The 13,712-nt window shown below is 41.0% G+C and overlaps 1 protein-coding gene across 7 annotated transcripts in view; it reads left to right on the top strand.

Annotated features, from left to right (window-relative positions):
• The window catches only part of ZNF532 (zinc finger protein 532), an 88,876-nt gene that overhangs the window by 62,207 nt on the left and 12,957 nt on the right, over positions 1 to 13,712 (top strand). For 6 of the 7 annotated variants that reach the window (XM_019495970.2, XM_059725260.1, XM_019495966.2 and 3 more), the window contains one exon: positions 4,916 to 5,194. In XM_019495970.2, coding sequence (XP_019351515.2) covers positions 4,916 to 5,194 — 279 coding nt within the window. Of the gene's footprint in view, positions 1 to 4,915; positions 5,195 to 11,396; positions 11,498 to 13,712 lie in introns of those variants that run through there. The other variant, XM_059725262.1, reaches the window with a different exon arrangement.

Here is a 13,712-nt window from a genome sequence, read left to right as displayed (position 1 = left end):
TGGGGACATGTGCTCCCACAGCTCAGAGCCAGCATCAGCTGGGAGCTCCCAGGCTCAGGTAGTATGCATGCTTCAATCAGCTGATGAGGTTCCCAGTGACAGGGGCCTCTGGCCACACGTTCAATTAATGGCATAATAGGAAGCAGCTATAGAGTTATTACACATATTTTGTGGAATAACTTTGTAGCTTATTCTTCTTTTTATCACACCATTCATTGATTGAACATGTGTCCAGGTGACCACTTAAGATGTCATTAACTGGTTAATCATGCCTTAAGTGTAACATGTAGATGGAACCTAACAGGTACTAGCCACATAGGTTTCAACTTTTTAGCTATGTATTTTAAACATTGTTTTAGCTTTTTTTTAAAACACTGGAAATCTTAGCCATCTTTAGATTTCTTAAACCTTGGTGACATGATTTACTGTTGTTTTGCACCTTGTGTAACTAGTTACCCATTGCAAAGTAGAAACCAGAATAGTGACATTTTGCATTCTTTTTTCACTAGCATAAATGATTGGAAAAAACACAAGGGAATGGAGAAACAGATCCCTAGTTTTTGCTGAAACTAGCACTTTGATTTTCATCTTGACCAGTGGCTTTTCTTATTGGAAAGCAACTGAAGTGTAGCCTGAAGGCAAAACCAGAAGTTCTGAGAAAGCAGGTGTTTTTAAAAACATACCCAGAAAACTCTAAAACTTCTTGGAGTCTCCATTCATATGTGAGAGAAAACAAAAGAAAATCATTTCTCTTGCAAATATGACTATAAACTAGGGGTTGGGAACTTTTCATAAACAGTGAGCCAGAGGCAGTGCAGCTCAGTTGTAAGTTGGGCCAGAGACAGCAGTTGGTAGGTATGCCACCACTAGATATGCATTCTCATGCAAAACATGCAAGCCATGCTTGGTAGGTTACATAAAATCTTTGTGAGACAAATCCAGCCTGCCAGGCCACAGGTTGCTGACGATTGCTATAGACCACTTGATTGTAATATGGCAGCTTTTACTCTGGGAAAACTCCCAGTTGCTTCAGGTATTGTCTGCTAGATGGGTCCTCCGAGGTCTTGGTTACCCCTTAATAACTGTTCATGGCCTGTCTTTTTTGATGATATGCAGCTGCTTGTGGTGGAGGGTGACTATCAAACACTGAAAACAAAGATACACAGTCTAGATCTATATATTTAATTCAGTATAATCAATAATTCCATATAATCAAGAATGACTATGTAATTATTAAAACTTGTTGTCATCATCCTATGTGTTGTTAACGCCTTTTTGTGCTGCACTCGGCTAACTTATACCTCTTTGTTAGCTCAGGGAAGAAGAAATGTTAGATGACAAAAGATGCTCTGAGATACGAGGCAGGATATTTTCCATTTTTCTGAATTAGTGCTATTCCTGTTGCAAGTCTTATGGCACATTTACTTGGAAATTTATTTCCTGCTCTTCTTATATTTATACAAAATACTTTTTAACATAGTCTACAGTTCAGTGGGGTGTACATAACTTGATGCAAGAGGGCCCATTTTCTGTTAATCTTCTATAAATGGCTCCTGTTAGTTTACTCAGTACTAGGGCCAGATGAGGCACTTGCATAGCAATTACACCTGTGCGAATAGGGAAGTATTTGATTCAGATTTGACCGATTCGGAGGACAGTGATTCAATTCAGAGATTCGGATCACTGCCCCAAATTGATTCAGCTGAATCAGCTTCAGAAGATCTGATGCTGATTCAGAGAGATTCAGCGATTCGACCATAGACTATAATGTGGAATCCCTGAAATACCTATAACTTTGTCATCTTTTGTCAAATGTGGATGAAAACAGCAGAGATTGTAGCCCCTTCTGAGGGCATGAAGCCTGCTGAGTTTCAAGGAGATAGGTGCAGGGGTTTCTGGGAAACTGCACCTCAAACTGTTCAAAGCAAACCTCGTGACATATGTGATTGTGTGTGCGTGTTAAGGCACAGCGGGGTGAAAACAACAGGGATGGTAGCCTGTTACAGGGGGCCTTCCCGGTGCTCAGGCCAAAACAGCTCACAAAAGGGACAGAAAGGCTGCAGACAGAAGCTTATGTGCTGTTGCTATGTCCCTCCCCCAGAGCACTGGGATTGGAAGGGGACTCAGGAAAAGATCACAGTCACTGGCCAGCTATAGGTGTCAGTTTTTCCCCCCTTGCTCCTCCTCCCTCTTCTTAGTTTCTGTTTCCCTGCAAGACTGCCTTCTGAATCTTTTTCCGAATCTTTTCTGAATCGATTCAGAGGGGGTCTTTTGTCTCCTGATTCGATTCAGATTCGATGATTCGGCCTCTGAATCAGGCCGAATCTTCTCCGAATCGACTCAGCGACCAATGCTTTGCACAACCCTAGTAGCAGTATCTCCTTATTTTCTTAATGGTGTTTTCATGGCTCATCTCATTTTTCTCATTGATTTGTGAAGTTTGCTATTTTCTTTTTGTCTTGGCTAGATTTTGCTTCACCTTCTTGACCAGGCACCAAGCAAGGAGCCCTGTCAGAGGTGTAACTGATAGAGTTTGCACCCAGGGGAAGCAGCTTCTGTGGGAGTTAATGCAGCCAAAGTGTATAACAGAGGATTAAGCCTCTGTTTCTTGCCCACCCCAGTACCTCCACCTGAAGCAACAGCTTTCCCTGGAAGCAAGGCTCTTGCAAGTACCAACCACGCAGCTGCTTCTCTGCCTAGATTGCTAGATCCCAGGCAGGGAAGTTACACAGTGCAGGGCAGGAGGGAAGGAAGTGGGGGGCACCTTTATTCTAGCTCCCTGCTTTACTCATCCACCTATATTTATTGAAAACATCTCCATCTGTGATATGCACAGCCTCTTCAGTAAGCTCAATGGGAATTAAAAATGTTGTATATACATCTTCTTTCATTGCTTTTGTAGTGTTGCTATATAGCCATAAATGATGGATGAGTTTGATAGTGCCACCACTAGTATTGCCTGCTGCTGTGTACTTTCCCATTTATTGCACAGACAATAATTTTATTGCAAAATTGCTGTTCCTTTCTGAAGCACCCTCAAACTTTTTTTTACAAGATTTAAAGATAATTGGTTTTCTGAATGAGCCATTAGTTTTTTTAAATTTTCCTCTCCACCCAAGACAGTATCCACCTCTCTCTTTCTCTCTTAGTTTTCATAGATTTTATAGATCAAATTTGTGGGAATGGGTTTCATTGTTCTCCCTCATTTGCTAGGGACAGTGGAAGAATCTTTTATTTTTTTAGTACCAGGTTTTTTAATTAAATATTTTGATTTTGGAGATAAATGTTGTTAGACTTGACAAGCACGACTTAAACAGGAGGGTGGCCCTGTCCCAGTGGGCAGCTGAGTGTGATATTGGGAAAGCACCTAGCAAATTACTCTTGGGAACCATTGGTTATGTGATAAAGCAGGGCCTGATACCAAGGGAGTTTGAGTGTCAGACCCTGTGTTGGTTTTCTGTGAATCAGTTGTGTATGAAACAGCATTGACCACTGGAGGCCACATGCTTAGCCCAGCTATAAGACATGGTAAGTATAGTTGGAGTGTCCAGACACATTGTCAGGAGTCAAGGCAGCAAGCAAGCTGAATAGCTCTGGTTATCAAGTGCGGTTGTTTGCCTGTGGCCTTCTAGGCCAGCTGGCCCCAACTGCTTTCCTGTGTGGCTTCCTGCTTGTAAGCAGCATCTCCTTCAATGCAAAGTAGGCTATTTATCAAGAGGATAGATGCTTCCCTGTTGAGCCTTGTTCTTCTGTCTCCTTGTTTCTAGTTCCTACGTTTGATACCTTGTTTCACAGTTTCTGTGTTATGCCTGTTTGTTCCGAGTGTTCGAGGTATTGCTTATTTGTGTCTAGTTTCCTGGGTTCTGCTTGCTGGTTTCTTGGCTTCAGCCATATTCCTGCTTGCTGACTCCTTGTTCCAAGCTCCAGCCCAGCCCACTGTGCTTCTAGACTGCCTTGATGGGTCCTTGAACCCTTGTGCATCCAGACTCCAGTCCAGACCTATGTCCTCTGACATCTGGTTCCTGGCTTGGGACTTAGCTTAGCAATCACCCATGCCCAAGTCCTGTAGCTATAGATGCCTGCTGTGGAGTCCCTGGGTAGTGACTCTGGAGTGGTCCCTGCCTCTTCTTCCTGACTGACTCCCCAGTTAGTGGTTCTGCCACGCATAACTGCTTATGTACCAGTCCCCTGTAGACCTCAGCCTCCTGACCTGCGTGCTCCTGGTCCCAGACTCTAACTGGGACTTTTGCTGCCCTGGTATTGTCTGCTCCTGCTCCTCTTAGGTTGTGACTTTCTGGGGTCAAGCCCAGACCACCTACATTTGATCATACTCCTGACACACGCAGGTCAGGAGGACAAAGGTAATAGACAGTGGAAGAGACTATCAATTAAAGGGCAAGACTTTCTTTTGTGAGTGTAGTCTCCTTACTGACAAATTCCTTGTAGGACAGATTGTTAACTGAATCAGCTGAGTAACCTGATCTTTTGAGTTGTCTTTACTTGTTTCATTGCTTAGTGCTACTGCCTAAACTGAGGCAAGGCAAACGTGCCTCTGTCTGTCACGTGGTCCACATCAGGACAGTGATCCACTCCATTGTGCACACAGGGGGAGATATTAGACTAAGCAAAATAAAGAAGGCCTTTTTTTGATATCTTTCTTCCTATTCTTTCTACCACTACCACTGCCCTATAGAGAAGCAGTGTGGACAACCACATTTCAGGTATGCATTTTTACTGGTGTTTGGGTATATTTCAACTTTGCTTCTATGTAAACCTTGTTTGACTTTATTTGAGCAAGTTATCTCTGTGATTTATATTATATGGGTGGAACTAACTAAATACTTTGGTCATGTTTTTTTTACATCCTAGCTAATAGCATGCTTCTTTTATGACATTTTCTTTTTTATATTTTTAGTCTATGCATGGAACCTTGAAAAGTGTGGAAGGGCCCCCAAACCTGGGTATAAATTTGCCTTTGAGCACTAAACCCATGACTCAGAATTCAGCCAGTCACAACAAAGATGACACAAAATCCATGAATGGAACAGAAAAGCTAGAGAAGAAATCTCCCTCTCCTGTAAAGAAAGCAGAGCCCAAAAAAATAAGCAACCCTGGGTGGACCTGCTGGGAATGCGATCGACTCTTCACGCAGAGAGATGTTTATATATCCCACATGAGGAAAGAGCATGGAAAGGTAAATTACTGTTGCTAACAGATAAATGCTTTTTAAACATAAATTAATTTTTATCTTCTTCCAAACTCATTAACACCTTCTTCATTTGTTCCTGATTATTCATTTTATGGGTCATTTCAGTTTTCTTTATTCTCATGCCCATTTTATCTTTTCCTTTTATACTACTTAGTATTTGTACATTCACAACATTTTCTGCCACTGACTCTTTCTCCTAGCCCTCTGTTAATTGTAGATTTTTTCAGACAGTTCTGAAGTTTCTTTGAGGCAGATGGCATGACTGAAAAATGTAGCAACATTTTTAATCACCTAATCTGATCTGATTTCTTTTCCACTTCCCTTTCCCCTCTTCCTCCTCTTGAAAATCTTTAAACAGTTTGGCTCTAGAGAACAGAAACTTGTTTTAGCGGCCTGATGAGTGCCCCTTAGAATTTAATAATGAGACAATGAGGCACATTGCAACACCTTGCAAGCTTTGATCCGTCATACCAGTTAAAGCTAGAGGCCCTATGAACCAGTAAGTTGAACACCTGAAACACCTAATCAAGTCACTTAGTTGTAAATATAACTTTTCAAGCATGAACTGAGCGTAAACAATGCAATGCTATTTTCTTAAGTCTGCAGACCACCGGGTCCAATGTTCTGGCTGTTGCTCAAAGCCTTTCTAAAGACGTGAAATTAAGAAGACTGGTAAGTGGGTAACAGTACAACTGTTAAGGACACCGAATTTCCTCTGTGGCCGAGTTACCCCTATAGGAAAAGAAGCCAAAAACCAATCTTCAAAAGGAGTAGCAATATGGAGAAAAATCTAATATAAGGCAGATGCTTGGAGCATGGTACCCATGTTTCACTCATTGCAGAATGATACTGCTAGATAGCACAAGAGGGAGAAAGAGAAAGAAGCCTCTCCTTCAAGTTGCTTGGACATTTTTGGTGAAATGTTTCTCAGGAGACATGTCAAATTATTGAAACTGAAAAAAGAGACAGCACAAGCCAGCTAAAGATAGTCATGCAATTAGGATAATCACCTGGGACTCAGGAGACCTGGGTTCAAAACCCTCCTCTGTTTGCTTTTCCCTTAATTAGGGCTGCGGAGTCAATCTCTCACTCTGATTCTGGCCCAATTAATATTTAGTTATTTTTGCAGACAGGTTCCAAACAATCAAAAATTTCAATAAGAGAAATCGAGTGAGTGGGTAGAGACTTCATAGCCCAGTGGTTAGACATTCACCTGAAGTACCAGCAAATCAAGCACCAAATTGACTTGAATATGTCTTCTGCATCCCAGATAGGCCCCCTAACCCACTAGTTGTTAGATATTCTGGGGCAGGGCTTTCTCTTCTTTTTTCTTGAAAATCTTCAAAAGGCCCCAGTTTTGTTTGGCGTCAGAATGAAAGCAACTGTTGAAATCTCAGCATTTTCTCACAAAACAGAATTATAGCTGTTCTTCAAGTGCACGTCAGTGCGGATCCAACTGTAGGTGCGTGTACACAGACACATGAGCACACACCTCATCCACACAAGCTTGGTCTCTTTGGAGGAGCAGGGTCTGTCAGGGCCATTTGTGTATCCTGCATTACTGTGAGAGCATAAAAGGCAGTGTCCAGGACTGTCCTTGAGTTCCCCTCTTATCAATTGTTATCATGGCAAGTGCTAAATCTACAGGTTTATACCACATCCTTTATGTGATCAATCTTTCTATCTGTAATAGTAAGCACATATATCTTTCCTTTTGAGGGAAGGACACATCCTCAAGAGGTGCTGGATCTGCTGTTCTTTCCTGTCCCCTATCTGAATATCTAAAGAGACAAAGTTCACACTACATTTCCTTGAGCAATCCATGAAAGTTGCACTAAACCATGGGGAAGAGAGAGATCCAGGAAGCCTGAACCTAGGAGGCTATTTGTGCCAAGTGTAACAGAACATGGTATTGGACCAAATTACTATTCCAGTGAAAAGAAGCAGTCAAAAAAGAACACCAAAACCATGACCACCAGTGATGGCCCAACATTGGTTGTTCCAGCACAAATTCCAACAGCCTTGATGGCCTCTCTGTTGAGCGCCGACTCCAGACCTGTCATCCAGATCACCAGCTTTTTTGAGATGCAGGGCAGCAGACCCAGACCAAGCACAAGAGCAGTTCAAAGGGTGCAACAAGTTTATTATTCCAGGAAAAGGAATCTCCCTTCAAAGACAAATCACCAAAATACCTCATCTACATTGAGATGAAAAGAGGGCATGAGAAAATGTAGTGCTAGAGCCCACTTCAGCTGTAAGAGCCACTCTGCTCTCAACAGCAACTGGAGGGCCTCCCCAGTAGACGGAAATACTGTTTCTTTCAAGGAATCGCAGTCACTTCTTGCCTTGGCATTAGGACAGGTCCTCCAACATTCTTGAAGAGGTATTTCTTCTTGCCATCTTTTGGGCATATCCTACATAAATTGGGCATGCTGCCTATATTAAGGTTGCTGAAACCTTGGCTGGTTGTTGAGATGAGCACCCCCCAAAAAACACCCACAAGCTGCTCAACATTGTCAGATCATCCATGTCATCAAACGTTGCCCTCCAGATTTATGAGGGCTTGTTTCACCCAGCACAGAGATTGTGACACAGCCTAGCAGCACACGGACAGGTTGAGCAACCCACCTGGCCCATCTACTGGAACAATGTATGCAGAAGGCATAGTATTGCTAATTAACCTCTTAGCACTCAAAGCCATCACACTGCTGAGTGTGGCTTGCCTTCCTCCCTACAACATATGATATTGCAGGTAACCCCCATCCATTTGCTTTATATTACATAAACAAGCAGAAAAGATTATGGCATATACCCAACATCTTTGTACCACAAGATTCAGCAGCAGTTTAGCATACTTCCTAAGCAGGCAGTCACCAGCCATGAATAACTGCTGCCAAAATCCCTCACCAAGGTGTTATTCCATCAGTGGGAGACTCCACTGCTAGCCCTGTTTGCCACCAATTACAGTGCCAAGTGTCTGAACTTCTGTTCAAGGAATCTCAAGGCCAGGATGACTCCTGCAGTGGAACTGAAGCCACTCCATGCTTCCTAATGATTTGGTTAATTCCAAGAATTATTGCCAAGCCAAATGAGAGCAGATCCTCATAGTTTTCTTATGCCTGAGACAACTTTGACTGACAGACAATCTACAGCTGTTGGAAGCATCTACAGATTGTCCAGACCAGTGTCAAAAGATCATCCAAAGCTGCTGCACCTTATATTGTGGATGTTGGCTGATTGAGCTCTGTGCTTCTACCGTGTTCAAAAAATCCTTGCACAGAACAGAAAGTTATCCACTAACGGTGCTGACAGACATGGGGGGAAAAAAACAGCACCTTAGTTCGACTCGGCTCCTCAGCATCTGTATAGATCGGGCAATTCAGTGGGGCTTTTTGGCACTTTCATCTAGTAGCTGATTGAATTAGCTATTAGATAAAAGTCCCAAAAAGCCCTGCTTCAGCACCTGATGTATACCGGTGTTGGGCAAGCCAGGCCCAACTAGCGCGCACTGACTCTTCTAGGCACGTGTTGCACTCAGCCCAGGGGTGCACTGAGCTTAAAGTGCCATTTTTTCTTTAACACATCTGTAAGCAGCCTAAAAGGCTTTCAGATCTATACAGTATTTAATTTGGTCAATGCAATACAGTCCAGACCCAGTGTAGGCTTCACTATCACAGATTCTGGACATTTTTACTGTAATTAAAATATCCTGTGTTTTGTCAGAGCTCCGTAAAGGTCCATCTGGCATAGTTGCTTTTTATCATGTCTCGCTCAGCAGTATTTACATTTTGCAAGGGCCTAATATGTAGTTACCTACCAGTCAGAAAATGTAGTCTACTGTGGGACCTTAACATCAGCCTTCTGAACTTAGAAACTATCCTGTGAGCCCCTTTTAGAATGCTCCATCCACAGTCTTACTCTCAGGATGGTCATTTTGATGGCCATCACCACAGCCAAAAAAATGAGCAAGCCCTAGGACTCCTCCATACCTTGGACCATAAAGACAAGGTGGTCCTCATTCCAAATTAACTCCATTCCACTTAAACCAATTAACTTCTCAGACCCTTGTTCCAAACATGGTGGGAGGAAGCTGCATGCTCTGCATTTCTCCTGAGCTCTTCAGTATTATATCAGTAAGACCAAATCCTTTACAATGCTGGCCTGTGCCATCATTTTGTAGACATCATTGGCTGTTCTACAAGTCAAACAGACTATTTCATCATGGTCAAAGAGGATACTGCATTTTATTTCACTGTATGACAAAGTTGACCAGTGCACCTCTGCCAGTGACTCTGCGCTCACTCATCATGGCCCAGAGAGACATCCTGGATCTGCTAATGAAATGGGCCAATCAGAATGGATCATACGACCCATCCTCCATGGCTATTTTTGACAACATTAGTAGCCACAGGTTTCAGATCATAAGGAAAATGAGGGAGGCTTATGGTCACTTCAACTTTATTCCTTTCTAAAAGAGCACAAGAGGCACAGATATGTTCATTGAAAAGATTCTGAGCTTGCACTGATGAGGCACATAAAGCGTTACAGTGTAATTCACGTTATCTACAGCATGTTGGAAAAAACACTTATCTTTGGTATTAACTATTCTTTGCCATCTCTTTTTCATGAGAAGGGTGAATTCTAATTTATCAGGCACCTGCTTCCAGCAGTTTGTATGAAAACTGGACCACCACACATGCCAGGCAAGGAACAGAGACACGACCCTGTTAACAGTCCATTACTTTCTCTCTCTCTCCACCAGCTGGAGGAAGGTTGAGGGAGACGGCTTAACTTGAGACAGGCCTTGATCCTTGCTAATGTTCCTACCCCCACTTCTTTTCCTTAAATTCCTGAAACAGGGATATTAATTATCCTTATAATGATGGAGGTAGTGATATGTGTGATAAAACTTCTGATTGTCATCTGTTGAATTTCTACAAAAAAACTGCTCTAGCAGGAACTGGTCACCTAACCTGCTATTTTAATATGACTCACTTTATTGTATCTGGGGTTAAAAGAGAAGAGTAGGAAAACTTCTGCCAAAAAACTGTGAGAAACCCTACTGACTGTATAAAATTCCTGAAGTCCTGCTGATTCTAGAGAGGGATTTTCAGCAGATTTTTGTCAAAATGCTTTACCAAGTTTATACCATCTTAATGAATATAAAGGTGTTTCTGAAGTTAATAAATAGAGAACAGTGAACAAGTAAAGAGGGAATTAAACAGGGAATTAAACAATCTACCACACTGCACTTTGTAAGAAACAGAAATGAGTGGGAAGAGGAAGTCATTTTGGCCAAGTAGCAAAGATCATTTTCAAGATCCTAATACAATGTTATAAATGGCAGTAAATGCCAAAAAGTTATTGCCAGTGTCCTATCTGTTTACACTGCTTTTGTCCACAACCCATGATTGTCATGCAAATGATACCATTTCACTCCATTTCTGATGGTTCATAAAAAGACTGCATGCATCAGAATACTGGTGTCCCTATTTTTTTCTCGCAACTGCACCAAAAGGGTCCAGTATGGTATGAAAGAGAACTGAGTTCCCTCTCTATTTTTGGTAGAGTCCCCTTTCTTTCTTTAACTGCATTTCTGAAGCATGGTTCTACTTCAGTAAAGAACTCTCTGATTTAGACTACTGTATGCTCCAACCACTCATACATTTCAGTCTGGAACTGAATACACAAACACAGCAGCTGATTGTGACCCATGGGGCTGATTTTTTTAAGCTAGTGGTTTGAGGGCAGGATGATCAGACAAGCAAGAAAGCTCATGTGATCTCCATCTCTAAAGGCCACTTTTGATATCTCATTGAAGTCCATAGCGAAACACCCAAGGATTCTACCTGGCTCAGAATCAAGTTTTGTAAATTGATTCCTGACACGATTGATGGATATTGCATATAGATAAACTCAATCAAACGTGGTATAGAACCCATTCAGTGTGGTAATCCTGTCAAGCGGATGCAGTATTTCGATTCCTGTAACACCCAGGAGTTTTTATGACATAAATGTGCCCCAGTACAACTATAGCTTTATTTTTGTCAAATCCCATCCCAGAAAGTAAAATATACTGATCTCCACTGTTTTGTCCTTTCCTGTTTGCTAGTTTGTAAATGCTTTTATTATTGCCTCTGAGAAATAGGTTTAAAATCAGATGCACTTTCATTTTACCCTTCTACAGTTCTTAAAAGCAGGATGATTTTGTCACTTCACAATCAAATGTAGAATCAAATCCAGTCTAATCAAATCCGGTTCCAAGGGGTAAAAGACACACAAATTAAGGTTAGTACATCGATGCTTTGCATCAGATACACGCAGATAATGCTTTTCTAAGATTAATTTTAAAGCTATTTTTTTACTGCTGGTATTTAATGAAAAACAGTGCATTCCGATCTCATTAGTGACCCTGTTTTATTATGAAATTCTATTTTTGTGCTTTAAAATGATGATCTGAAAGCTTTAGTTCATTGCTTATATGTCTTGACTTACATTTTTTAGTTTTGTGAAGCATGCCCTTCCAAAAAAGCACAGGGCTTGTGTGCAGCAATTAATAAGCATTAAATATTCCCTGTCTTTCAGAGATGGAAAATAAAGAGCATCTGCTTTGGTTGCTCTTGGATCTCTCCATAATTGGTTTTAAATGTCAATATTCATTAGTTTAACAAAGTTTTAAAATTAAATGCATACTTTTGTTGTAGAGCCATAGGCTTAGAAGGGGACTTCAAGAATCATTGGGTCCACCCATTGGTACAAATGTAGGAATGCTACTCTGAAACCATCCCCTTTCCAATACATCCAGCCTGGTCTTGAAAGCCTCCAATGAAAGAGATGCCATACCTTCCTGGGGCAGTCTATTCCACTGCCTTACTCTTCTATCAGTAAAGGCATTTTCCTGATCTCTAATTTAAATCCACTTTGCTATAATTTAAAGCCATTGCTTCATGTCTTTCCCTCTGCAGCAAGCGAGGACAGATATTCTCCCTTTTCTTTAAGGCAGTCATTTGGATATTTGGTATTCGTAGAGCAATTAGAATTGAGCATCAGCTATAGATTATGAAGTGGGCCATATAATTCCAATAAAGTATGGGATAAATTGAAAAATTATATTATACTACATATTTTCAATATGGTAAAATGGCCTGTACAAAATGGTGCTAGTTGAAAACTTAATAGGAACATGGGAGTTATCATAATATTTTAAACCAGTAGCCAGTACAGGATACTACAGAGGAAGGTGGAACAAACCCTGTTGTAGACTGTTACAGAGTAATTTGCCCCAAAGAAAAAGTACATCCCAAAGTCTGTCATAAAGAAGTTTGCTTGTGGCGAAGGAGCTTAAAAGAACTAGATGCTGACATCCCGTTGAATTCCAGTAGGAAGTTAAACACCTAACTCCTTCAGAAACGTGGCAAAACCAGCCCAAAGCCTGAGAGTTCAGAACCCTTCCAAATATATTTAGCTTTTTCTTTTTTTAAGTGACACTTATTCCCTCACTAGCCACATAATGTCCTATCCTGTTTGGAATTTCTTGTGAGCTCTTGACTTGGGTGGTTTATTGTGCCAGTGAGGTCTATACACTAGCTTAATTATGCCATGTATGGAAAGGTATTTCTTTGATTTCCATTTTAAGTTTACAATTTCTTTGAATGTCACCTTTTCATATTATGAGACAGGGAGAAGGTCCCAACTTGGCTATGCTGTATGAGTCATTATTTGGTAAATCTTCTCTTTTCATCTGTCTGCAGTAAGCTGTCCCACTATTTTCAATCCCTCTTCATGTCCATTTTTTCATGCCTCTAATCATTCGTATAACCCATCACTGAAACCATTTTATTCCTGCTATATCCATTTTTACATAGCATGATTACAAATTAACACGGTGTTTCAAGAGAGGATGTACCTTTGCTCTTTATAATTATGTTATATATTATTTTCATTTAATTTCTTATACATCCTAACATTTTGTTTGCTTTTTTGACTGCTATTCAACAATAAACAGAACCTGAGCTGTCCGGAGTGATGTGTAGTTCTTTATCCAGAATTGGTATATAGTTAATTTAGAACCTAGTGTTTGATGGTGCAATTTCCAGACACCTCCTGGAGCTTGCAGAAATTTTGCCCATTGAGGCACAGTCCTTCCAGCACTCTTGTAGGCTGATGATTAATTCCCCCTTCTAGCCTACTGACACAAAAGGAAAGCCCATTTTTAACAGTGATTTCCTGAATAACCTGAAACATTTCCTTAAGTTCATTCATCTTCAGATGTTTTGAATCTTTCTCTACTTTCCATTTCCTTTTGAAAATCATGAAATGTTTACACGGTATCTCTCTTAATCTTCCACAGATGCTCAATGAAGCCCAGTGAGGTTGTGGGTTTCATATTGACTGCTGTGTTGCAAAATGCATTGATGGGAAGCTTTAGCTGTTTATAGAACACAATCAGCTTTCCACATTTAGGCACATAAATGAGAGAAATGTGTTGATTTCTTTCCTCCAC

This window comes from Alligator mississippiensis, chromosome 3 (genome assembly GCF_030867095.1).
Source record: "Alligator mississippiensis isolate rAllMis1 chromosome 3, rAllMis1, whole genome shotgun sequence".
Taxonomy (NCBI): Eukaryota; Metazoa; Chordata; order Crocodylia; family Alligatoridae; genus Alligator; species Alligator mississippiensis.
This window is presented reverse-complemented; position numbering and strand designations above follow the sequence as displayed.